This window comes from Suncus etruscus, chromosome 11, assembly GCF_024139225.1.
Source record: "Suncus etruscus isolate mSunEtr1 chromosome 11, mSunEtr1.pri.cur, whole genome shotgun sequence".
In the NCBI taxonomy this organism is placed as follows: Eukaryota; Metazoa; Chordata; class Mammalia; order Eulipotyphla; family Soricidae; genus Suncus; species Suncus etruscus.
Genome location: NC_064858.1, coordinates 84,167,614 through 84,192,548, shown reverse-complemented (window position 1 = coordinate 84,192,548; position 24,935 = coordinate 84,167,614). Strand labels below are relative to the sequence as shown.

Below are 24,935 nucleotides of genomic sequence, written 5' to 3'. Positions count from 1 at the left end.
GCTATTGCCTTGTCCGAGTTCATCTTTTTATTTTTTTTTATATTTATTTATTTTTGAGTTCATCTTTTTTAAACTAGGCAAATAGTATTCCTTGCAGCAGCAGCAGCAGCAGCAGCAGCAGCAGCAGCAGCAGCAGCAGCAGCAGCAGCAGCAGCAATGCAATCAAGCATCAATCACTGCTTTTCTGTGCAGTCATTCAGCGCCTGGGGCACGCAGGCTCAGCTTCATCCACTTCCCATCTTTCCGGGGGAACCTCCCCCTAAACTAGTCCTGGGGTGCTCCCTCTCCCCTGGGCGGGAGTGGGGGCAAGGGGCGAGCCCGAGGGCCCTGTCCACCTGCCGGCGAGGCTTGGGGCGTGGCGTGGGGCGCGGCGTGGGGCGTGGCGGGGCTGCGGGAGCCCAGTGGCCGCAGAGCTGCGGCTGCTGCAGTAGCCCGGGCAGTTGCAGTTGCTGTTGCTGGCGCTGGTGCAGCTGCAAGCTGGGAGACCCACCCGCGAGAGACCAGTGAGATTTGGACATCCAAGTCCTGCCTGGCGCGATCGGGTGCGCGTGGGCGCGGATTTCCTTGCTGGGCTGCCCCTCATGGCCCGGATTCCGGGCCACGACTTTTCTTGGGGTGCCCCCACGCTTGGCTACCTGCTCGGCGCCTTGCTCTCGGGACTGCTTTTTCCGAGGGCCGCCGCCTTCAACCTGGACGTGGCGGGCGCACTGACCAAGGAAGGCGAGCCTGGAAGCCTCTTCGGCTTCTCCGTGGCTCTGCATCGGCAGCTGCAGCCTCGAACCCAGAGCTGGTGAGTCACTTGCCCGCCCTTGCCCGCCCGCCGGGTCTCCTGGCATCCCAGTCCGGTTGCCCTCCTTGTCCTCTTCATCTCCCAGTTCACTATCCCGCTGAGATCCAGGTTGGATATCCCTGGGTCCCACATCCCCTCCACCTGCCTTGGAAGTGGAGCCCTGACACCCCCTGTTTTGCTTTGGGGGTGGTTTGGGAGTGTTCCCGGCGGGAAAAGGTCTCCTTTTGATTTTTTCCCCTTTCCATTTGCATCCTTGCTTCAGTCCCATGGCCTCTTCCAGTCGGCTGAATCCCCCCATCCGGCTAAAGAGGGAGAACCCAGCATTTGGTCTCTGCTGGGGGCAAGGGGAGAGGAATAAGGATCAGCCAAGGGAGGGATGGACCGATGGGAGCTCCAGAAATCTCGCCCAGTGGGGTGTCACCTGCAGATGGTGAAAATGGGCAGACAGCGAGGCCCTTCAGCCTAGGACTGGGGAAAGGACCTGGGAGGGACTACTGGAGATGATTTAGTGACAGATTGGCAGAAAGCTGAGCCCTAAGAAATGTTAATGTAGTAAAGGGGGGGGGTGCCTGAAGGCAAAGAACAGAGAAGGAAAGAAATCAGGGTGGGAAGGAAGAAAATGAGAAAGGGAAATTATGGGAAAGCAGGGTTCTGGGCTTTGGTTATCTTGGTAATGGGGGGAGTGTGGTATAGCAATGCATCCAAAGTACATTGAATGCATGAGATCAAAGCTGCAATAACCAAACTTTGTAAAGTGCCTCTCAAGGAGGCCTGGCTTTGGGGTGTTGGATAATAGTATATGGAAAAACTGGCGGAGGGAATTGAAACTGGTGGTAGGATGGTATTGAAGTATTATATTAAGTGCCTAAAACTCAGCTACCAATTACTTTGTAAACTATGGTCCTTAAATATGTACATATACCGGATACTCAAAAAGTTCGCATCTAGCAGTGAGAAATGCAGAAAGGATATTGGCCAGCGATTTCCCTTCCTTCTGCTCAGGAAATTTCCAACTCCAGGCTTCTCTGCAGTGTCTGGGAAGGCAGGGAGGAGTGAGGGGCAGCAAATTTGAATTCTTTCTGTGAATGCAGGACTCATGGGAGATGGAAGGCTTGTGTATGAACTCCCCATTTTATTGGCTCCAGCTCTATTTGTGATTTTAAGAAGAGGCAAGAAGGGAAAGGAAGATCCCTCTGTCTCCCTGCCCCCCTGCCCCGCCATGGGCCTTTTCTTTCCTAGACCAGATCTTAAGCCACACTAAGTGTCCATTACAGGATCAATGCCAGCCTCTGGGGAATGTCTTTTCCAGCCCCTGCTGGCCTGGGGGCAGAGGGGAAAGACATGAGCTCATTCCTTGCCGGTTCAGGGGTAGGGTGGGGCAGGGGCTAGCTCTAATGATTTCTTCCATTATACTTGTCATTGGGAATTGGGGGTCATTGGTTCCCCAAACTTTACAAGAGGTAGCCACTAGCTTCTCTTGTCTTGCTTTCTCTCTGCTTCCTTTCTCACATCTCCCCTACCCCCCTTCTCCATTGGCCAGAATTGCAGGACTAGAGGCCCTTTTAGGACATACTGAACTCTCAGAGCTATTTGTAGGCGAATTCTAGGTTATTTTTAATAGCTTAGTCTCTTGTCATTTCCCCCCTCCCCTTCTAAAGGGAGCCACTGATTTTGTCTCCCAGAGCCAAGCTAGGGGGCCTTCCCAGAGGGGCGGCTGCCTAAACCTGCTATTGCTCCAGCAGGGGGCGCTCTGCCATATGGTGACTCAAACCAACTACCGTACCTCCTGGGTCCCTCATTTTGGAGATGCAGGTTGCCTCCCCTAGCTCTGATGGAAAGGCCACACCTATTATTGCTATCTTTTATTCTGGTCCTGGAGGAGATTAGATCTAACCTTTGCTCTGTGGTTTCACTCTCATATTTCCTTCACTTGTGAGATGGAGATAAACAGTAGGCCTGCTATTTTGGTTTGTTGGGATTAAAAGATTTCTTAATATATATATAAAACACTTAGACTAGAACAAAGACCATGCTGGGTGCTATAAAAGTATTGGTATTTATTATTTATTTTCTCTTTGATCTCCCCAAACTGGAGAACTTTAGCGCCTTTATAGCAAACTGGAGCCAAAGACTTGGCTAGAGCTCTGAAAGGCTGAGCTGGCCTTCAGCCTTCATGCCCTCCCCAGAGGGCCACCCAGCTTGAGAGAGTCAGAGAGGGCTGGAACATGTGGAGAACCAAGAGTTAGCATGGTTGGGGTTACTCCTTCATCTCTACCCAGCCAGGCTCTAGGACAGTCAGTCCCTTTGCCCCCATCTGTCAATATAGTTTTTCTCTAGTGATACAGCTGTGGCTATGTTGTGTGCAGAGGGCTGGAGTGAACCAAGACCATGGGATAAAGCTTGGAGGGAGTGTTGGCTGGGGCAGAGGTGGAGGGCGTGGAGATGGTGTGTGTGGGAAATTAGTTTTGGGATGGGCTGGTCCATTCCCCACCAAGAGAGGATTTATGGGGTCAGCGCACAGCATGTAGGGTGTTTTCCTTGCATGCATCTAATCATGCTTTGATCCTAAGCACCCCACATATTCCCCCGAGCATTATCAGGAATGATTCCTAAGTGCAGAGCCATGAATTCTGCCTGCTGTGGTCCCCACACAGAAAATAAATAACCTTCCTCCTCCCCAAACAAAAGGGGATCAGAATATATACATATATATATATATATACATACATACATACATATATATATATATATATATTTCTTACTACATTGGCAGTGCTCAGCCAATTACTAGTTCTGTGCTTAGAAATCACTCCTGGCAGGCTTGAGGGACCATATAGGATGCTGGAGATTGAACACATGTCATCCTATTCAAGGCAACTGCTCTATTCGCTGTACTCTCTCTGACCTGGACTCAGTGCATCTTTGTGCTCAGTTTGTTTCCTTGGACTCTCCATTCTCCCTTTCTCATCTCCCCCTCAAGGGAGACTTCACAGTGAGTGTTTCATGTTGAACTGAGCTGTTGTCTCATCTCTGCTCTGTCAGAGCAGACACCTAGGTGTCACTATGAGCCCTCCTAAAATGTGGATTCAGCATATGTACTCTGATGGCTCGTATGGGGCTAACACAACATGAGTCACATGGTCATGCTCTTTGGGAGGGGTCCTTCCGTGTCTGGTGACTAGGGCATTGCTGACTTGACTGAAGTTTGGCTGTATTGCTTGATTTCTTTGTTCTTTGCTTTGTTTTTTGGACCATACCTGGTGGCACTAAGGGGTTTCTCCTGGCTCTGTGCTCAGAAATTACTCCTGGCAGGCTTGGAGTACCATCTGGGATGCCAATAATTGGTCCTAGGTCAACTGCATGCAAAGCTATACATTACTCCAACCCCCACCCCGTAAAAAGTTTTAATTTATAAACGGAAATTTATGGGGCCAGAGAGATAACACATCATGTAGGGCATTTGATTTGCAGGCAGCTGACCCAGATTTGATCCCTGGTATCTCACATGGTCTTCTTGAGCACTGCCAGCTGCGATTCCTATGCTTAGAGCCCAGAGTAACCCCTGAACATTGCCAGGTGTGGCCCCCAAATTAAACAACCCCCTCAAAACAAAACTTAAATTGACCATTTTGGGGCTGCACGGGCAGTGCTTAGGAGACCAAGTGATGCCAGGGATTGAACCTGAGGCTCCTGTGCTCCAGCCCTTTGAGGCATCAACCCAGCCTAGTAAGTAGTTTTTAATGGATGCCAAATGCCTGTTCTCTTCCCTGCCACTCCCCACCCCCCTTCTCCCTTTCAGCACTGGCTCTGACACAGGATGACAGCTGCTTAGAGACTGGAGGAGCTGTGGTGGGAAGGGTGGCTCTGTGCCCTCCTCCCCTGCCTCATCAGAACTGGCTGGGTGCCCCACAGAGGCTTTTCTGCAGTCTTAGGCCTTGGGCTTTACCCTCCAGCAAGGGAGACTGAGGGACAGAGTGTCGGGGAGAGGGGCCTCAAGGTTTTCTCTCTGTCACTTTAGTCTTTCCTGCAAAAAGAGGATCCTGGGAGTGAGCAGGTCGCCAGTCACTTTACCTCGCCCCCTTCCTTCACTCCTGGCTTGGGGGTTCAGCCCCAAGGGACCCAGGCAGCCTTCATTCCCAGCACAGTCCTCCCCCAGGGAAGAAGCCTTGGCTATGATCTTGGAAAATTGTCCTGCCAAGAAAGTTGTAGCTGGGAAAGCATCTAAGTGGGGTGGGGGGGATTAGGAGAGAGGACTGGGGAGGGCCGGTGGGTGGGTGGGAGGGAAGGAGAAACCATGCATCAGGGGAGGAGAAAGAAGGGTGGGAAGGGGCTTCCGGATGTGGGGAGGAAGTTTGGTGCAAGGATTAGAGGCAGAAACAAACTACTTCTTCCCAGCTGCTAGAGTGAGTTCTGGGCTGCAGGGTTGCTCACTGGGTCCTCCCTGGGTCTCTGATGGAGGCAAAAAGGCCCTTATTCTCTTCTTGCTTGGTCTCTGAAGCTGCTCCTCAGGCCCCCTTCTGGTGCCAGTCAGGGTCACTGCTACTTTTGCTCCCAGCATTCTTGGCATTTCTGGGAGGGTTTAAACTGGACTAGGATGGGGGAGGAGAGAAGAGTTTGGGGATGGGGCCAGGGAGCAGGGAGGCCTGTTCAGGAACAGGTGTTGGGAATAGGAGATTCATTCAAGCCAGCAAACTGGCTAGATTGCTTGGGCTGGCATGTGTGTGGTTGTGTGCACATGTGTGTGTGTGTCTGTATCTGTGTATCTGAGTACATGTGTCTGCATATAGGCACATTTACAGTGCCTGTGCTCCCTCACCCAGATGGGATGTGCCCGTGTAACTCGATGGCTGCACAGCCAAGGATATAAATTTGTCTTCTGCAGAACTTGGGAAAATTGACTTTGCCCTTCTCTGTTCTTCAACTGTTTCTAGTCCTGAGGGCCTGGGCCCAAGAGCTCTGTGTCAGGCCTCTGACTGTTCCTGCCCCATTGTGTAGGATGCTGGTGGGCGCACCCCAGGCCCTGGCTCTACCGCTACAGCATGCAAATCGCACTGGAGGTCTCTTCGCTTGCCCCCTCAGCCTGGAGGTGAATGACTGCCACAGACTGAACATTGATGGGAAAGGTGCGGCCCAGCAGGGTGGAGAGTGGGAACTTGTGAAGAAGGAGGTGACAGGACTGGACCTGGCCTCCTCTTCTTTACCCTAATTCTCAGTGTCTGTCTCCAGTTGATGTGCAGAAGGAGAGCAAGGAGAACCAGTGGTTGGGAGTCAGTGTTCGAAGTCAGGGGCCAGGGGGTAAGATTGTGGTGAGTATTACTTCTTGTGATTTGTATATGTGTGTGCTCATAGACACAGCTGGGCTTACATAACACAGCTTGGGCTTATGGTAAGAAAGCTTGATTTTAGGGGCTGGAGAGATAATACAGTGGTAGGGTATTTGCCTCGCACGTGACTGACCCAGAACGAACTTAAGTTCAATTCCCAGGATCCCATATGATCCCTCGAGCCTCCCAGGAGTGATTTCTGAGCACAGAGCCAAAAGTAACTCCTGAGGGGCTGGAGAGATAGCACAGTGGCATTTGCCTTGCAAGCAGCAGATTCAGGACCTAAGGTGGTTGGTTCAATCCTGGTGTCCCATATGGTTCCCTGTGCCTGCCAGGAGCTATTTCTGAGCAGATAGCCAGGAGTAACTCCTGAGCACGGCGGGGTGTGGCCCAAAAAACAAAACAAAACAAAACAAAAGTAACTGCTGAGCACTGCCGGGTGTGGCCTAAAACCCCCCCCCCCAAACACAACAAAACAAAACGAAAAGAAAGCTTGATTCCTAGGATCTCAAGGACATATAGATAGATAAAAATATAATGTATATTACATATAAGTTAAATTATATAAATTATATATTAATAAAATACAAATTATATTATAGGGCCGGAGAGATAGCACAGCGGTAAGGCATTCACCTTGCATGTGGCTGGCCTGGGAGGGACCCAGTTCAATTCACAGCATCCCATATGATCCCCTGAGCTTGCCAGGAGCGATTTCTGAGCACAGAACAAGGAGTAACCCTTGAGAATTGCCGGGTATGGCCCACCCAAAAACTAATCAATTAATAAATGAATAAATAAGTTTCAGAAAAATTATATTATAAATATATCACTATTCAACAAAATATAAGCTATAACATCATAATATATAATATTATATACACATAATAAAAGGTATATAGATTTTATATATAAAATAGTTTTATATATGGGCCTTTAAATGAAAAGAAAAAGAATTTAATCATTTGACTATTTGTCCAACTTTCTGAGTACATCTTGAACATCAGTCACTGTTCTAGTAACAGAGAGAATATATACATAGAGATGGGAACAAAGCATGATCCAGGCTTCAAATCGCCTTCAGCTTAGTCTGAGAGCCTTCTGTTCAGCTGTTTTCTGTTTTCATGGACACGTGCAGACTCAGTTATTTAAGCAGGAGAAAGTGGAGCAGAATGTGATTAGGGTGAAGCTAGGTTCTCATGCTATATACGGGCAAGGGAGGAAACAATCCCTATTGTTGAGATGATTTTGAGTCAGACTTTCAAGAACAAGCAATACCTGGAGAGTGCAGATGGGGGAAGCTTTTGCACATGAGGTGGTGGCTCCTGCAAAGGCCCCCAGTTTGGTATGTTGAGGAGAGTCATGAATGGCCTGGGCATGGAAGTCTGGGTTTTGTGTGTCCACTCTGAACATGGGTTCTGAATACATGCCTGAGTACTGTGTGTTGGCTCAGCCAGATCTGTGGGTGCTCAGGCAGAATCTGGAACAAGGACTTCTTCCTGCCAGGACAAGGGTGTGTTTGGAGGTGGGATGGTGAGTTATGCATCTGCCTACTACCGGGATGCCTGGTGCTAATCAAGCAGTGTCTGCATAGGTGTGTGTGTGTGTGTGTGTGTGTGTGTGTGGGTGTGTGTGTGTAAGAGAGAGAGATAGTATGTGTCAGTGTGAGTATGAGAATATGCATATATGGGAGCGAATGTAAGTATATATGCATAGATATATGCGAAATAAGTATAATGCCTTTGCATGAATTAATGCAATGTCTACACGTGGCAGTGCAGGCTGCAGCAGGCCTGGCCCATCCATGAACTGAACCCCTTGTCTCCCCCTACAGACTTGTGCGCACAGATATGAGTCCCGGCAGCGCGTGGACCAGATCCTGGAGACGAGGGACATGATTGGCCGCTGCTTTGTGCTGAGCCAGGACCTGTCCATTCACGATGATCAGGATGGGGGGGACTGGAAGTTCTGTGAGGGGCGCCCCCAGGGCCACGAACAGTTTGGGTTGTGCCAGCAGGGCACGGCTGCTGCCTTCTCCCCGGACAACCACTACCTTCTCTTTGGGGCCCCTGGCACCTATAACTGGAAGGGTGAGTGACTCCTTGAGGAGTGGGGGGAAGGGTCAGTGTCCTCAGAGGTCGGACTGGGGCAGCATGTGGTGACAGGTTTCCCACCAGGAGCTCCGGGGCACCGCCTCCCCTCTTCCCTGTCATGCAAGCACACATGTGAACGGGTGTGGCCGCTGTTCGCATGGCCTAGTGTTCCTCCATACGCTGGCATGAGCCCCCACATCCACGCTGGGGCTGCCCTCCCGGGGTCTGCATGCCACAGCCCCCAGCTCACGCCTCATCACGCCCACTCCCGTCTCTGCACGCTGCGCTGCTGAGCTGACACTCGGTGAGTGGGATGCCAAGTCTGGGGGTTCCCTGGAAGCTTGGGTCAGGGAGCAGGTGGAGAGAGGGCTGGGGAGGACAGGAGGGTCTTCCCTGGGGGCTGCTTTAAGCTTTTGTGCTCCCTCCCCGGGAACTAACAAGTCTATCCTTGTAGGCACTGCCAGGGTGGAGCTCTGTGAGCAGGGCCCAGCAGACCTGGCGGACCTGGACGACGGGCCCTACGAGGCGGGGGGCGAGAAGGAGCAGGACCCCAGCCTCATCCCAGTCCCTGCCAACAGCTACTTGGGTAGGGACCCTCTGCGGCCCAGAGGACTCTAACCCTCCTCCTCTCTCTTGTCTTCCCTCTCTCTCCATGCTCCTACCCTTTTGTCTCTGTCTCTCTGTCTGTCTGGCTCTGATTCTTCTCTCTGGCCTTTTGTCTCATGTTCTCTTCCCATGTCTCCCTCTTTTGTCTTCTTCCTGCCCTTTTCGGGCTCTGTCCTGTGGCCCCTGCCCTGGATGTCCTCTCCCTGGTGTCTTCCCCACCCGCCCACCACAGGGTTGCTCTTTGTGACCAACATTGATAGCTCAGACCCTGACCAGCTGGTGTATAAAAGTTTGGACCCTGCTGACCGGCTTCCAGGACTGGCCGGAGACTTGGCTCTGAATAGTTACTTAGGTTTGTAAGCTCCACCTACATCATCCTGGCCCCCCCCCCCCGGGGGGCTGGACCTGGCTCCTCTTCCTCCTGTCCTGCTCCCCAAAAACACAGGTTGGGTCTGAATCACAGGGAAGAGCTGGAGCCAGTTTCCAGGTCCTAAAAAACACAGCCTCAGGGGGATCATCTAGGGAATTATTAAAGGGGGACCCCAGGGAGGAAGTTCCAAGAGACTGAACCTATAATGGGAAACGGGCAGTGAATCCTCCCCAGGCACTATGGGGGGTGTTTGCTTGTCAGAAGCCCTTCTCCTCGACTCATCTGCACTGCTCTGCAGAGGAGGCTGGGAGATGTGTGGGTGAGTGAGGCATCCCCTCCCTTCTACGTCTCCTGTGTCCTGGAGAAGACATCCATTTCAGGCCAGGATGGTGGGTGCAGGCACAAAGAAGCTACCGGGGATGGAACTGGGGCCTCCTGGTGTGTGAGGGGAGCAGTCCCCTGGCATGTGGTAGAATGTGACTCCCACTGCCTCTGCATGCGGCCCCTCGGCCTCTGTTCCACCTGCATGGCCACTGTCTTTCTCTTTCCTTCCACTCCCAGGGGAGCGACTCAGGCCTCAGGTGGGAGGTGGAGGCCTACTCTGGTGGCCATAATGTGGAGGACACATCAGAATCTGCCACATTCCTTCACTGGCATGTTTCCCCACCAGGTTTCTCTATTGACTCTGGAAAGAACCTGGTTCGGGCTGAGGAGCTGAGCTTTGTGGCAGGGGCCCCCCGTGCCAATCACAAGGGTGCTGTGGTCATTCTGCGCAAAGACAGCGCCAGCCGCCTGGTGCCAGAGGTCACCCTGTCGGGGGAGCGCTTGACCTCTGGCTTTGGCTACTCAGTAGCTGTCGTTGATCTCAACAATGATGGGTGAGAGCGGGTAGAGGGGAGGGAAGTGTTTTCCTTGTTCCCCTTTATCGGAGATCACCTTCCTATAAAATCGATTATCTCCCTTTCTTCATAGCTGGACAGACCTGGTGGTGGGTGCCCCCTTCTTCTTTGAGCGCCAGAAAGAGCTAGGGGGTGCCGTGTATGTGTACATGAACCAGGGGGGTCACTGGGATGAAATCTCCCCCCTCCGGATCTGTGGTTCTCCTGACTCCATGTTCGGGATCAGCGTGGCTGTCCTGGGGGACCTCAACCAAGATGGCTTCCCAGGTGTGACTGGGCACAGCAATGGCTCTGGGGCCAGGCAGGGGGAAGAAAGTGGTCTGGGTTTCCTGAGGACTCAGGGAGGGGCAGAATCAAAGCTCTCATCTGAACTTGACTTTTCACCCCCTTTGGGTTGGTGGGACAATTCCTCACCCTCTCAGCAGTAAAACCTGCAGAGTGATGGAGAGGATGTTTGTGAGGTACCGGGACACCTTAGACACTTCATAAAATAAGAGCATTATAGAAAATGGAGTCATGGAGGGACACTTGGGACCTTCTCAAACCCGCACCCCTCCAAGTCTGACTGCCTTTCCTTACCTCTGCAGATATTGCTGTGGGGGCGCCCTTTGATGGGGATGGAAAGGTCTTTATCTACCATGGGAGCAGCATGGGAATCGTGGAGGAGCCCTCACAGGTGAGGGGAGCTTTTGGGGTTAGGGAGTTGGGGTGACGGCCTGGTTGGTTGACAGTCGGGTTCTGTAGGTGCTGGAGGGTGAAGCTGTGAGTGTGAAGACCTTTGGCTACTCTCTGTCAGGAGGCCTAGACATGGATGGGAACCACTACCCCGACCTGCTGGTGGGCTCCCTGGCTGACATGGCAGTGCTTTTCAGGTCAGCCCCTCCTTCCCTCCCTGGGTTGTGTGCTCTGGTGCCAAACTCATAAAAGTCTGCCCTTTATTTCCCCCCTCTTCATTTTCTTATGTTTCTATGTTTGGGGGTAGAGTCTTTCCAAGAATGGTGCTAGACTCTCTCTGTCCCCCTCCTAGAGATATTTGGCCAAATGGGCCAATGTCAATGATATAGTGCTTTTCAAGCCCAGGAACGATGAGGCAACCAGAGTCACTAACAACAGTGCTTGGGGCCTCTAGGGATATAGCTGATTATTCACTGGGGGGTATATGGTGCACTGGAGGTATGTGGTGCTGGACCTTTTGCATGCCAGGCAGTTCTGGCACTGAGTGGTCTTCCTGACCATCTTATTCTTGAATCGGAGTCCTCAACTTCCTGTTCCCAGGGCCAGACCCGTTCTCCATGTCTCTCATGAGGTCTTCATCACACCACGAGCTATCGACCTAGAACAGCCCAACTGTGTAGATGGCCACTCGGTCTGGTGAGATAGGAAGGGGGAGGCAGGGTTGCCCCACTTTCTGTTCTCTGCCCAGTTAGGGGATGGGCCTGGGACAGAAGAGAGCTAGGCAGAAGAGTGGCCTTGCCTAGCTCAGGAGTTTATGCTTTACCCCCATAGTGTGGACCTACAGGTGTGTTTCAGCTATACTGCGACCCCCAGCAGCTACAGTCCTATTGTGGGTGAGTGTTGTCTCTTCCCAATGCCATGCAGGTGCTCAGGGGAGACACAGGGTCTGGTTGGAGCACCCCCTCCTCTCACAGACATTTTTCTCTGTCCCCATGGGTAGCCCTGGATTATGTGATAGATGGGGACACAGACCGGAAGCTCCGGGGCCAAGTGCCCCGTGTCACCTTTTTGAGCCGAACCCAGGATGAACCCAAACACCAGGCCTCAGGCACAGTGAGGCTGAAGTACCAGCATGACCGAGTCTGTGGAGATGCTGTGTTCCGGCTGCAGGTGGACATTGCCCCCTTGGCCTCTGAGGGTCGTTGCCATTGTATGACCTCTTCCCTGGGAGTTCTCTGAGTTTCTTCCTTAATGCACTCATGCCTCATTCTGAGATCTGACTTTGGGCCTTCACCCTCTCCTTCCTCCACCCACCCCACATGGGCCTGCTTGCTCTTTACCCTCTGTCTTCTCCCCTATTGCCAGTTTATGTGCTCCTTAGAGAGGGAGGGGGGCAGCTTCCACAGCCTGTAAAGCTATAAGTTCTGCCTCCTCCCTTTTCCACCCTCGACGCTCTCCCTCCTTCCCACACTATGCTCTATGTCTCTGCTTGTTTTTCCTCAGCCTCTGTCCACATTTCAGAATCTGTCTTAAGTCTGGGTTGGTTCTGGCTGGGCATTGTTGTAGTATTCATCTCTATCCTTCCCCTTACCAGGAGAATGTTAAAGATAAACTTCGTGCCATTGTGGTGACCTTGACCTATAGTCTCCAGACCCCTCGCCTCAGGCGACAGGCTCCTGGACAGGAGTTGCCTCTTGTGGCTCCCATCCTCAATGCCCACCAGCCAAGCTCTCATCGGGCAGAGGTGAGCCTGGGTTCTGGTCTGCCGGAGCAAAGGAACTGGGTATTGCTCTGCAGGAATATCCATATCTTGTTGAGTCCTCTGAAACTTTACTTCAGTCACCTCTCACATCCCTGTCACTCCTCATGTACCTGTCACCCCTCATGTTCCCATCACCCACCCCTCCCTCATGTTTCTGGTGTTAAAACAAGTTGACCTTCAAGAGGAAAATGGCAGACATGGCCATTTTCCATTGAAGGATGTTCCTTCATTCCATATAGTCATGTAGGGGGTTAGGCTGTGAGGGGCTGTCATTCACATACATCTTTAAGACCCTGAAGTGTTTCCCTGATGACCAGGTTGAAGGAGGGAGTGTGGACCAGCAAGATAGCATACTGGCAGGGCATTTGCTTTGCATGCGGCCAATCCCAGATGGATTCTGGTTCTATTCCCCGCATCCCATATGGTCCCCTGAGCCTGCCAGGAGTGACTTCTGAACGCAGAGCCAGAAGCAACTCCTGAGTGATGCTGGATATGACCCGAACCCCCCCCCAAAAGAACGAGGGAGTTTGGGGTTCTCTGAGTGGTTTTCATGGCCACTGAGGAAGGGGAGCTCTTCCCCTCTCTTCACTTTCTTGGTGCTCTGGGGAATGTGGCTTCACTGGAGACAAGCCTCCTGGCCTTCTTGGGCATCATGGCATTCTTCTCCTGTCAGTGTACTGATGGACACTGTTGGGAGTGGCTCACTAACACAATGTGGGTCTGAGTGAGGAACATGGATTGTTGAATACACTCTTCAGCCTCGAATTTGGTCATTTCTTGCTTGTCAGGAATGACCCTGCTCCTCCACCCTCTCCCCAGATCCATTTCCTGAAGCAAGGCTGTGGTGAGGACAAGATCTGCCAGAGTAACCTGCAGCTGGTGCAGGCCCGCTTCTGTACCCGCATCAGCGACACTGAGTTCCAGCCTCTGCCCATGTGAGGGCAAAGGAGGCGGCAGGCGGGTGGGAAGGTGGGAGGAGACACCCTCCAAGACAAGGGAAGTCTGAGGGAGGGAATGGTCAGCTGTGTGCTGAGAAGTCAGGGTCTTCAGGATGAGGGTGAGGGACAGGCCTTCACTTGCATGTGACTTACATAGGACATATAGTTTATATGCACATCCCTGTGAGGTTGGAATCATATTAAGTTTCATGTTATAGATAGAGAATGGAGGCTGAGGATGTTAAATTACTTCGTTTACTAAGGTTTGATATTTAGGCTACATCTGGTGGTGCTCATGGGCTACAACCAATTCAGTGCTTGGAGGTCACTCTTTTTTTATTTATTTAATTTTATTTTTAATATGTTTATTTAAACACCATCACTACAAACATGTCTGTAGTTGGGTTTCAGTCATTAAAAGAACACCCACCCCCTTCACCAGTGCAACATTCCCACCACCAATGCATGCTATCTCCCTCCTCCCACACACCTTGCCTGTACTGGAGACAGGCATTCTACTTTTCTTACTCATTAACATTGTCATGTAGTTGTTAGTATTCTAACTGCACTCACCTTGGGGGTCACTCTTGATGGTGCTAGGGGACCTTATGTGGTACCCAGGCCTCTTTCATGCAAAGCATGGCTTTCACAGCTTTTAAAGCTCTCTCTCTAGCCAGATGCTAAGTCACTTGAAGTTGTGGAGCTGGGATCTGAAATCAGAGGCAAGACTTAGAATCCAGAACAAACAGCCATGCTAGGAGGGTTGCTAAAGGTGTGCAGGCTTCCAAGTGAGTGTGCTCTGACCTTGCAGGGACATGGATGGGACCACTGCCCTGTTTGCCCTGAGTGGGCAGCCAGACATCAGCCTGGAGCTGACCATTACCAACCTGCCCTCGGACCCTACCCAACCCCAGGCCGACGGGGATGATGCACATGAAGCACAGCTCCTGGTCACCCTCCCTGACTCTCTGCGCTACTCAGGGGTCCGGACCCTGGACTCTGCAGTGAGGACCTGGATAGGAAAGGCTGGGCTTCTGGGGTGGGGATAATCTAGTACCCTGAACTCACAAGTCCTTCTCCTCCCACACCAGGAGAAGTCTCTGTGCCAGTCCAATGAGAATGCCTCCCATGTGGAGTGTGAACTGGGGAGCCCCATGAAGAGGGACGCCCAGGTTGGACCCCATCAGACTGCCCTTTTAACCACCAGCCCTGCTCCAGCTCTCAGCACCCCACCATGACTTGCCTTCTGCTCTCACCTCAGGTCACCTTCTACCTCATCCTGAGCACCTCTGGGATCACTATTGAGACCACAGAGCTGGAGGTGGAGCTGCTGTTGTCCACGTAAGCCTGGTGGGCAGGTGGGGCAGCTGGACTGGAGACTCCATGAAAGGGTGCTGCTGACTCCCCTTTACTCCTGGGTGGTGTGTATGCCCACTGCCTACTCTTGTACATGTCAGGATCAGTGAGCAGGAGCTGTACCCTGCCTTTGCCCGGGCCAAGGTCTTCATTGAACTGCCTTTGTCTATTACAGGGTAAGCCCTGCTCGTTTGAAATGTTCCTCTGTGGGGGTAGGTGGGCATTGCCTTTCCCAAATGCTGCCGGGAGGGGCCAGAGAGATAACATGGAGGTAGGGCATTTGCCTTGCATGCAGAAGGATGGTGATTCGAATCTTGGCATCCCATTTGGTCCCCTGAGCCTGCCAGAAGTGATTTTTGAGCATACAGCCAGGAGTAACCCCTGAGCGCTGCTGGGTGTGACCCAAAGAAAACCAAATGTTGCCTGAACTGTGCCCATTCTCTCTGCCTAGCTGGGCCCAGGCCCCTCTCACCCCATTTGACCCCTGCCCACCAGGGTGGCGATTCCTCAGCAGCTCTTCTTTTCCGGCACGGTGAAGGGCGAGAGCGCCATGAAGTCTGAGAAGGATGTGGGCAGCAAGGTCAAGTATGAGGTCACGGTAAGCTGCTGGTTGGTGGCCCCTTGTGGTCTCCTCTTAAATTTTTTATTAAAAATTAAAAGAAATATTTTTTTTTTGGGCTGGAGTGATGGCACAAGCAGTAGGGTGTTTGCCTTGCATGTGCTACCTTAGGATAGACCGTGGTTCAATCCCTGGGGTCACATATGGTCCCCTAAGCCAGGAGTGATTTCTGAGTGCATAGCCAGAGTTACCTCTGAGCATAACTGGGTGTGGCCCAAAAATGAAAAAAAAAAGAAGAATGAATGAATGAAAGAAAGAAAGAAAAAAAGAAAGAAAGAAAGAAAGATTTTTGGACTATACTTGTTGGTACTCGAGGCTTAGTCTTGGCTCTGTGCTCAAATCACCCTGGTTTTGGGGTACTGTATGTGTTTCTGGGGATCAAATCTGGCTAGGCCATGTGTAAGCAATACTTTACCTGCTGTACCATCACTCTGGCCTCCTCTTTTCTTTCTTCATTTCTGAACACCCAGTGAGTTCAGAGCTTACTCTGTCCTGGCAGTGCTCAGGGACTATATGGGATGCTGGGGATTGAATATATGCATGGGTCAGCTATATACATGGTAAATGCTCTACCTACTGTAGTATTGCTTAGGTCCCTCCCCTCTCTTCGTGGAATGGGAGAGTGTAGGACCCTGTCCTCAGTGTGCTGTATGCGGGCATCCATCCCTGCTTCCTCTGGCAGGGGCTGTGCTGGTTATCGGTTTCCCAGTCAACACTGACCACACATCTTACCTGTTGCTCTCGGGAGGCCTTGGCAATGCAGAGAAGCTTTTCTGCCAGGGAACATCATTAGGGGCATGGTACCAGGTGGCAAAGGCTGATATTCCTCCTTAGAACTCTGCCTTTGAAGAGTTCTGTCACCCCAAAACTCTGAGAGAAGGGCTGTCCCTTCTCTCAGTGATAGCTCTGGCTTTTCTTGCTATGTGGATAGAGTGTTGCCTCTTGGGTCTTCATGGCAGCGACTTTTTGAGGCCTTCCTTACTCAGTGCCCTCCCTCTCAGTGGTCCAGAATCTGAGCTCCTTCCTTTGTGCCCCTGGTCTACAGGTCTCCAATCAAGGCCAGTCACTCAAAACGCTGGGTTCTGCCTTCCTCAACATTATGTGGCCCCATGAGATCACCAATGGGAAGTGGCTGCTGTACCCCATGCGGGTGGAACTGGAGGGCGGGCAGGGCCCGGGGCAGAAGGGGCTCTGCTCCCCCCAACCCAACATCCTCCGCCTGGTAAGGTCTGGAGGGGTGGGAGTGAGGGGTTAGCTTTGAGGGGAATGTTGGGGCTGGGGGTTGGAGAAAGGGGGTGTGGAATTGATGGTTCAGCATTGCTGGGTGTCCCCTGCTACCTTCTAGGACGTAGATAGCAGGGATAGGAGGCGGCGGCGGGAACTGGAGCCACCCAAGCAGCCGGAGCCTCAGGAGCGGTTGGAGCCCAGCACATCTTGGTGGCCTGTGTCTTCTGCAGAGAAGAAAAAAAACATCACCCTGGTAAGAGCAGGCACATGTGGGCAGCTGGAAGCTGTGGTGGCATGTGATGGCTGCTGTGAGGCATGGGACTTAGGGAACAGGGGCTGGATTTTAGGGAAGTGAAGAGGTTGTTTGGTCCTGGGGCAAAGGGCCAAGAATGTCCTCATCACAACTGGGAAGTGGCTGCTGATGCCACAGGCCCCACATTGCCTACCAGCTGCCCACATTTGGGCAGAGCAGGGCAGCTGACTCACTGCTAGTGAATTCACCTCATAGATATTACTCCTTATGAAAGAGCAGGGCTATGCATGTGACACAGTGGTACAGCTCTTGCCTTGAGGCCCTGAGTTTGGTCCCTTACACATTCCCCCAATTTAAATCTCTTGCTACACCACATACATGCACATCGTACTTTATTTTATTTATGTAGGTATGTGTTTTTTTTTGGGGCCACGTCCCGTAGCGCTCAGGGGTTACTCTTGGATCTGTATTCAGAAATCACTCCTGGCATGCTCAGGGGACCATATGGGGATTGAACCCAGGTCTGTCCCGGTTTGATTGTGTGCAAGGCAAATGCTCTACTGCTGTGCTATCACTCCAGCCCCTATTTTATTTTATTCTTTTGGTTTTTGGGTCCCACCTGGCAGCACTCAGGGGTTACTCCTGGCTCTACTAGGCTCAGAAATTGCCCTGGCAGGCACAGGGGACCATATGGAATGCCAGGATTTGAACCACTGTCCTTCTGCATGCAAGGCAAATGCTTTATCTCCGTGCTACCTCTCTGGTCCCAGCCCCTATTTTATTTTATTTCATTTTTTGCAACCATGCCCAGGAATCTTGAGGCACCATTTTCTGCCTGATGTTCAGGGGACCATGATGAGGTGCTGGAAACCAAACCCTAGGCTACCACAAGCCTCCTTTGAGTCCTCTCCCTAGGTCCCTAAACACATTTTACAGAAGGCAGGATGCTTTTAGCCACCTCTGAAAACTATTGGTGGTTCCTTGGTGCCTTTTCAGGACAAAACAGTCACTTTGTGTAATGAAACCTGACTTGCTTGACTGATTTGTTAGGTATATGTGGGGAGGAAAAGGAAGCTTCAGGCCTGGCCTGGTCTCTGTGGCCATGTTTGTGAGGGGTCTGGGCAGGCTCGGGTGGGTGGAGCTGTTAAGAGCTCTGCACATTGTGCTCCCCAGGACTGCGCCCGGGGCACAGCCTCCTGTGTGGTGTTCAGCTGTCCACTCTACAGCTTCGACCGTGTGGCGGTGCTGAAAGTCTGGGGCCGCCTGTGGAACAGCACCTTCCTGGAGGTGAGAGATAGCCGGGTCAGCCTGAAGGCCTCCTCGTTGGACTCAGTTCTCCTGACTCCTTCCTGTCAGTTGTATCGTTACCCCCAGACAGACAGACAAAACAAAACAAACAAAACAAACTCCCCCTCTGTGAATGGCCTTTGCACCAGTCTTAATTTCCAGAACTAGGGAGAATAGAGGGAATGAGGCTTTTAGGAGGCAAATCTCCTTCCTTGCTCCCTTTAGGAGTACTCGACGGTGAAGTCTTTGGAAGTGATCGTCCGAGCTAACATCACAGTGAAGTCCTCCATCAAGAACCTATTGCTCAGAGATGCCAGCACAGTGGTGAGCCACAAGGATGGGGATGGTACTAGGGGTGGGGGTGTCTCTTCTCTCCTTTGCTCCATCCATCCTATCCTTTGCAGATCCCTGTGATGGTGTATTTGGACCCTGTGGCCGTGGTGGCAGAGGGAGTGCCCTGGTGGGTCATCCTCTTGGCTGTCCTGGCTGGGCTGCTGGTACTGGCTCTGCTGGTGTTGCTGATGTGGAAGGTGAGGGCTGGGGCAGGCTGGGGCTGTGGGAGGGTGGGGTTCTCCTTTCTAGCTGGCCATTTGCATCGCACTGTTGTTCTCACAGCCACCTATTCCTTTGAGTCGTAAATCTGTTCTGAACACTTACCTGTATGTACTAGGGATTCTAGATAATACAGATAGGCCAGAGATCCATCTTGTTCTCCACAGTGGGCTGACCCAGTGGTGGAGGAGAGCCTGGCAGTCAGGGATGAGTGTGGTGGGAGTTTGGGGTGGGAAGGCTTGAGAGCAGGTGGCCCAGGAGCCAAGCTATAGAGCAGGGATGGGGGTAGGAATTGGATGTAGGAGATGAGGTGGGGTCTGGGTCACCAGGAGGCAAAGTCTTAGATTTGGGAACTATGGTTGGTTTAACTGGTACATAGCTATGGGGCTGAGAAGGCCAAGCAGGGAGAAGAACTACCTCACTATCTCTAGGATGGATATGGGAACATTTCTTTCCACTTGGGATTGAACATAGAATCAGGAATCAGTCACACACATGAATGTATACACACACACACACACACACACACATCAGTGCAGGTTAGGAAATACCCTTCTGCATTAGGCGCTGATCCCTGGCTCTGTGGAGCCAGGATTTGCCCAGGGGCTCTGTGTAAAACAGGCCTTTGACTGCCTTTGGTCAGCTGTGGGCCATGCATAACTTTGGGCAGGGGTGAGTCACTGCGGCCCAGGCCCCTGTGACTTGTCCTGTCAGAGCCAGATCAGTCCTTAGGGAGATGGATGCTTTCATGAAACACCTCCTGGATCCTGCTTCCTGTGCCCGTGGAAGGGGAAACAACAGAGATAAGAGTTCGTCCTCCATCTTCCTTCTCTTTTGCTCCTTCTTCCCTGGCTTCCTAGTGTGGCTTCTTCCATCGGAGCAGCCAGCGCTCATCTTTCCCCACCAATTATCATCGGGCGCATCTGGCCATGCAACCCTCAGCTGTGAAAATTGGGGGTCCGGGGACTTTGGGGTAATTGGTGCGTGTGCATGTGTGTGTGTGTTGATATGTTTGAATGGAAGTAGAACTCTGAGAATTCAGGGATCAGGTATGTGCTGGGTGAAGAGATGGGACTGCCGGGCTGGTATGGATTCATGATATCTATGGCAGAGACTTATTTCCAGACAAAGGTGAGCAAAGGGGTGTGTGAGCATGTGGATGCACAGGGAGAGGTCCCGCATGCCTTTTTTCCAGGCAAGAGTCTGCAAAGGTGTGCAAGGTGAACTCATTTAGTCTGAGCCTGGTGGAATCTCAGGGTGTTTGTGTGTGCTTTTGAAGGGGTCCACCTTTTCTCTTTGCTGTGAAAGACCAGCATATACATGATGTGGAGAGGGGCCAGGTTATCATGTACAATGTTCAATGGCACATCCTGCCCAGAATCTGGGTGTCTAACATTTGGGAAGAAGCCACTGGAGCATGCAGGGACCCTGGATGCCATGTTTTTTTCTTCAGATTCTGGGGGCGTGGGTGGGTCTCTTAGAGCTTGGTGGATGGATGGACAGACACCTCTGGAGTTATCAGCCTGGATTTCCCTCAACTTCAGCCTTCTCTTCCATGTGCTGGGGCTATGGGTGGGGATTTTCTCTGGCTCCTCTTGGTCTCTCTCCTGAGGACAGTTGGGTCACCCAACACAATCTGGTGTCATGAGGCTGCTGCCTTCATTTTTTGTTTTTGTTTTTGGGTCATACTTGGGTTCCTCCTGTCTTTGCACTCAGGAATTACTCCTAGCAGTGCCCAGGGGACCAGCTGGGATGCTAGAGATCAAACCCATTTGGCTGTGTGTAAGGCAAACACCTACCTGCTGTGCTATTTCTCTGCACCATGCTTCACTGGTTTCTTCCTGCCCCAGGCATGGTGGAAGCAAGGAGCTGTGCTGTACTGGTCTTTTTAAGTAGGGGCCTCTATGCCATCAGCTTCTCATGTCTGACTTGGTATCTTTCCAGGTGGGATTCTTCAAGCGGGCTCGACACCCCGAGGCCACTGTACCCCAGTACCATGCGGTGAAGATCCCACTGGAAGATCGACAGCAGTTCAAGGAGGAGAAGAAAGGCACCATCCTGAGAAACACCTGGGGCAGCCCCCGGCGAGAAGGCGTGGATGCACACCTCATTCATGCTGCTGATGGCCAGCCTGAAATGGGCACTGATGGGCACCCAGTGCCAGCCACTGCCTAGCTTCCTCTGTCCTGGCCCACAGACCCCTTCTGACCCCTCAAGATGGAAGAGGGGAACATGAGTTTTGGCAGTCCCCCAGGACTTGGCAGGGTGTTTTCTTGGGGGGATATAGACCTTGGCCCCAAGGTCTCCTTCAAGACTGAAAGAACAGTGGTTATGTCAGGGTATGCTACGGAGTTGGGAGAGAAGGCAGTGACATCCTTAAGCAAAAGTGGCAGAACAGATGTTCATTCTCCCTCTCACATCACCTGGTCATTCAGGACCCCAAGGGTCAGACTCCCCGAAAGTGCCTTAGCTTGGAGGTTTGGGGAAGAGGTCTTGCTGATTCAGGGGATCTTTCTCTTTAGTATCCCATTCTCCTCTGACCTTAGTTTGCTGCATCAATCTAGTGGATTATTTTTATTTATTAAAAAAAATTGAGGATGAAGTTGTCTTTGCTGACACTCATGCCCAGGGCCAACTGGAGAGGCTGAGTCCTCCCTGCTGGCTGCAGTCTAGGGCAGGGCTTGGCTGGGCTGAAAGGTTGGGCTTGGCAGGCATGTGTGTGAATGATAACTTCTGTGATATCTGGGGTGTGGTCTCTGTGGAGGTGATGTGTGTGTGTGTGTGTGTGTGTGTGTGTGTGTGTGTGTGTGTGTGTGTAACTTTCTTACGGGGAAAGGGCAGGGCATGGAGCTATTCTAGTGGTAGTTGGCTGGGTGGGCAAAAATTGGGAGGCACAGAAGAATATGTAGTTAAGTATATACCAGCACAACTGTTTCCCCACAGTGGTCAGGTCAGCTAAGGAATAGAGTTCTTTCCTCCCTTTATTTTCCTCTCTCTCTCTCTCTCTCTCTCTCTCTCTCTCTCTCTCTCTCTCTCTCTCTCTCTCTCTCTCTCACTGTTGGACCACATCTGGCTATGCTTAGTACATACTTTTGCTCTGTGCTAAGGGACTGAATTTTAGTTGTGCAAGGCAGGTTCTTACTTATTATCCTGTTACACTCCTTGCCTCTCCCCTATGCTGCTCTTCCCTCCTCTCCTTCATGCCTTCACTTCTCCTCTCATTTTTCATTTTCTCTCTTCTCTACTACTCTCCTCCCCTCCTTTCCTCTCCTCTCCCCTTCCTTCATCTCCCTCCTCTCCCCTCTCCTCTCTCTCTCTCCCTCCTCTCCCCTTCTCTCCTCTCCCTTCCTTGCCTCTCATCTTCTTTATGTCCTCACTCCTCTCTTCCTCTCATTTCCTCTTCCCTCCCCTCCTCTCCTCTCCACCCATCCCCTCTCCTCTTCTTTACTACCCCCTCCTCCCCTCTCCTCTCCTTTATGCCCTCACTTTTCCTCTCTTCCCCTCATCTCTTCTTTTTTTTGGGAGGGCCACACCCGTTTGATGCTCAGGGGTTACTCCTGACTAAGCGCTCAGAAATTACCCCTGGCTTGGGGGGACCACATGGGATGCCTGGGGATCGAACCGCGGTCCTTCCTTGGCTAGCGTTTGCAAGGCAGACACCTTACCTCTAGCGCTACCTCACCAGCCCCAACCCTCATCTCCTCTTCACTACTTTTCTCTCCCCCTCCTCTTCCCTCCCTTCCCCTCCCCTCTCCTCTCTTCTCTCCTCTCCTCTCTCCGGACCACTCAGGACATGCTTCTGACTGCTCAGAAGACCACGATCCTGGGTCTATCTCACGTAAAGGAAGTACTTAAACCCTGTACAATCTCTCCATCCCAGGAATAAATGTTCTTCTCCATGGAGTGACTGAAGTCAGAGAAGGAATGGTGGGTGGTGGGTACAAGGACTATTCTCTTATAGACCTTTTCGGGGTTAAGATGGACTTCTTGGGTGGGTGGGTAGGAAGGTTCTGACTGGAGAGAGATCTCTGGGCAGGTTATTTGACTGCCTTTTTAACCTGGTTGGGGCTGCCAGGTGACCCCAGAGGAGAAGGGTGATAGTTCCACTTGTGGTTCAGAGCAGGGCGACTCTCCAGAACCTTCCAGGTCACTGTGAGGACATAGCAGCCTTTCCCACCATGTTTCTATAAAAGATCCTATGGTCATGAACCTCAGCCATGTGCCCCCAGGACAAGTGACATTTCCTTGGGAGAGGTGCAGAATTAGTGGCTTTGGCTTCATCTTGCAACCTTCCTTGAGCCCTGTGCACCCATCCTAGTTAAGTAACCTTTAGTGATACTGGTCCCCACATTTAAGGCACAAATGCATGACTCCTGACACTTCAGCCCCCTATGGCTCCTACCTCCCTCTCATAACTCAGATAACATTTCTCTTCCCTGGGATGGCCAGCACAGGATCAGAGACTTTGCCTAGACTCAAGCACTTCCTGCATGTCCCTGAAAGTGGTCAGCATTCAGGGCAGCCCAGCACCCATTTCCTCACCAGCACTGGGCTTCCCCAGCCCTCCTCTCCTTCAAGTGCTCTCCTTAGTCTTCTCCTGTGCCCCTGCTTGGAATTCAGCCTCTCCCAAAAATTGTGTGTGTGTGTGTGTGTGTGTGTGTGTGTGTGTGTGTGTGTGTGTGTACCACATCAGTGGTTGCTCAGCAGTTACTCCTGGCTCTGTTCTCAGGAATCACTTCTGGTGGTACTGTGGGGAGCATATGGGCTGCTGGGGATCAAACCTGGATTGGCCATGTGCAAGGAAAGCATCCACTCAATGTACTATCTCTTTCACCGTGATTCCCATTTACCTTAAAGCAATGTCTCTCTGACTTTCAGACTCACTTCCCTGTTACCTCTTCCCACAGGAGCTCATGCCACAACCCCCAAACCCCCTAAACTCCTTTCTACAACCTGTTCAGATTCTACTTCCTCTTTTTTTGGAGCCACACCTGGTGGTGCTCAGGGATTTCTCCTGATTTTGCACTCAAGAATCACTCTTGGTGGTGTTTGGGAACCCATATGGGATGCTGGGGATTGAACCTGCGTTGGTGTGTGCAAGGCAAGTGCCTTATGTTCTGTACTGTCTCTTTGACCCCCATTTTTTTTTAAATTTTAAAAGAAATTTCTTTATTTTAAACACCATGGTTTACAAAATTGTTCACAATACAGTTATTTCTGGAATTTAATGTTCCAAGACCAATCCCACCACCAATATAATTTTCCCTCCATCATTGTCCCATTTTCTCACTTTCCTCCAAGCCTGCCCCTTGGCAGATATGAATAATTTACTTAATATTGCTTGTTGCAACTAAATAATAATGGAATTATTAAAAAAAGCTTCGTTAAAAAATCTGTGAAAACTGTTATTTCTTGCAATGGGGTCATTTTTTTGGGGGGGTCACACCTGGCAGTGCTCAGGGGTTACTCCTGGCTCTATGCTCAGAAATCGCTCCTGGCAGGCTCAGGGGACCATATGGGATGCCTGGATTCGAACCACCGACCTTCTGCATGCAAGGCAAACACCTTACCTCCATGCTATTTCTCCGACCCCAATGGGGGCATTTTGTCATTGTCTGAAGGTTTTATCCAGCTGTTTGTTGCTAGTTGAGCATGTTTTCTTCAGGGGAGGAACACACCTGGCAGTGCTCAGGGGTTATTCCTGACTCTGAGCTCAGGAATCAGTCTTGGTGGGCTCTGGGACCATATGGGATGCCGGGGATTGAACCTGGGTCAGCTGTGTGCAAGGCAAGTACCTTTTCTGCTGTACTATCATTCTGGCCCAATTAGTTGAGCATTCTGTTGTTGGTTTTGTTTGTTGAGATCAGGGACTTTTGTGATAATTTCACGTCCAGTTTGGTGAATTCCTACTGGAATGTTAGTATTGAAAAATATGGAGGTATTGCGCAGCCATGTATTGGCCACAAAGTTTAGGACCTTGAGGTTCTGTGGAGTTCGATTGATGAGCTCATAAGGTAGCAACTGTGAATCAGGGCCATGGCTGCTGGGACTTCTGTATCTAATATATTTTTTTTTTTTTTTTTTTGGTTTTTGGGCCACACCCGGCGGTGCTCAGAGGTTACTCCTGGCTGTCTGCTCAGAAATAGCTCCTGGCAGGCACGGGGGACCATATGGGACACTGGGA

General features: G+C 51.4%; 2 protein-coding genes across 4 annotated transcripts in view; both read left to right on the top strand.

The window, feature by feature from the left end:
• Window positions 1–24,935, top strand: part of DNAJC14 (DnaJ heat shock protein family (Hsp40) member C14) — a 1,080,043-nt gene that overhangs the window by 201,209 nt on the left and 853,899 nt on the right. The window lies entirely within an intron of this gene.
• On the top strand, window positions 274–21,353 carry ITGA7 (integrin subunit alpha 7). 3 transcript variants are annotated; one of them, XM_049783989.1, is made up of 26 exons: window positions 274–790; window positions 5,786–5,913; window positions 6,017–6,096; window positions 7,949–8,204; window positions 8,662–8,793; window positions 9,046–9,165; window positions 9,854–10,061; window positions 10,156–10,349; window positions 10,670–10,758; window positions 10,827–10,954; window positions 11,358–11,453; window positions 11,589–11,650; window positions 11,758–11,927; window positions 12,352–12,501; window positions 13,339–13,454; window positions 14,269–14,461; window positions 14,549–14,629; window positions 14,719–14,798; window positions 14,915–14,989; window positions 15,309–15,411; window positions 16,478–16,654; window positions 16,778–16,912; window positions 18,086–18,199; window positions 18,425–18,523; window positions 18,604–18,729; window positions 20,696–21,353. In XM_049783989.1, exons 1-26 carry the CDS (start codon window positions 582–584, stop codon window positions 20,924–20,926), a joined length of 3,552 nt encoding a protein of 1,183 aa, XP_049639946.1. In that variant the 5' UTR covers window positions 274–581; the 3' UTR covers window positions 20,927–21,353. The 3 variants fall into 3 exon arrangements, with proteins under 3 accessions (XP_049639946.1, XP_049639945.1, XP_049639944.1); XM_049783988.1 differs by lacking the exon at window positions 8,662–8,793; XM_049783987.1 differs by lacking the exon at window positions 9,046–9,165.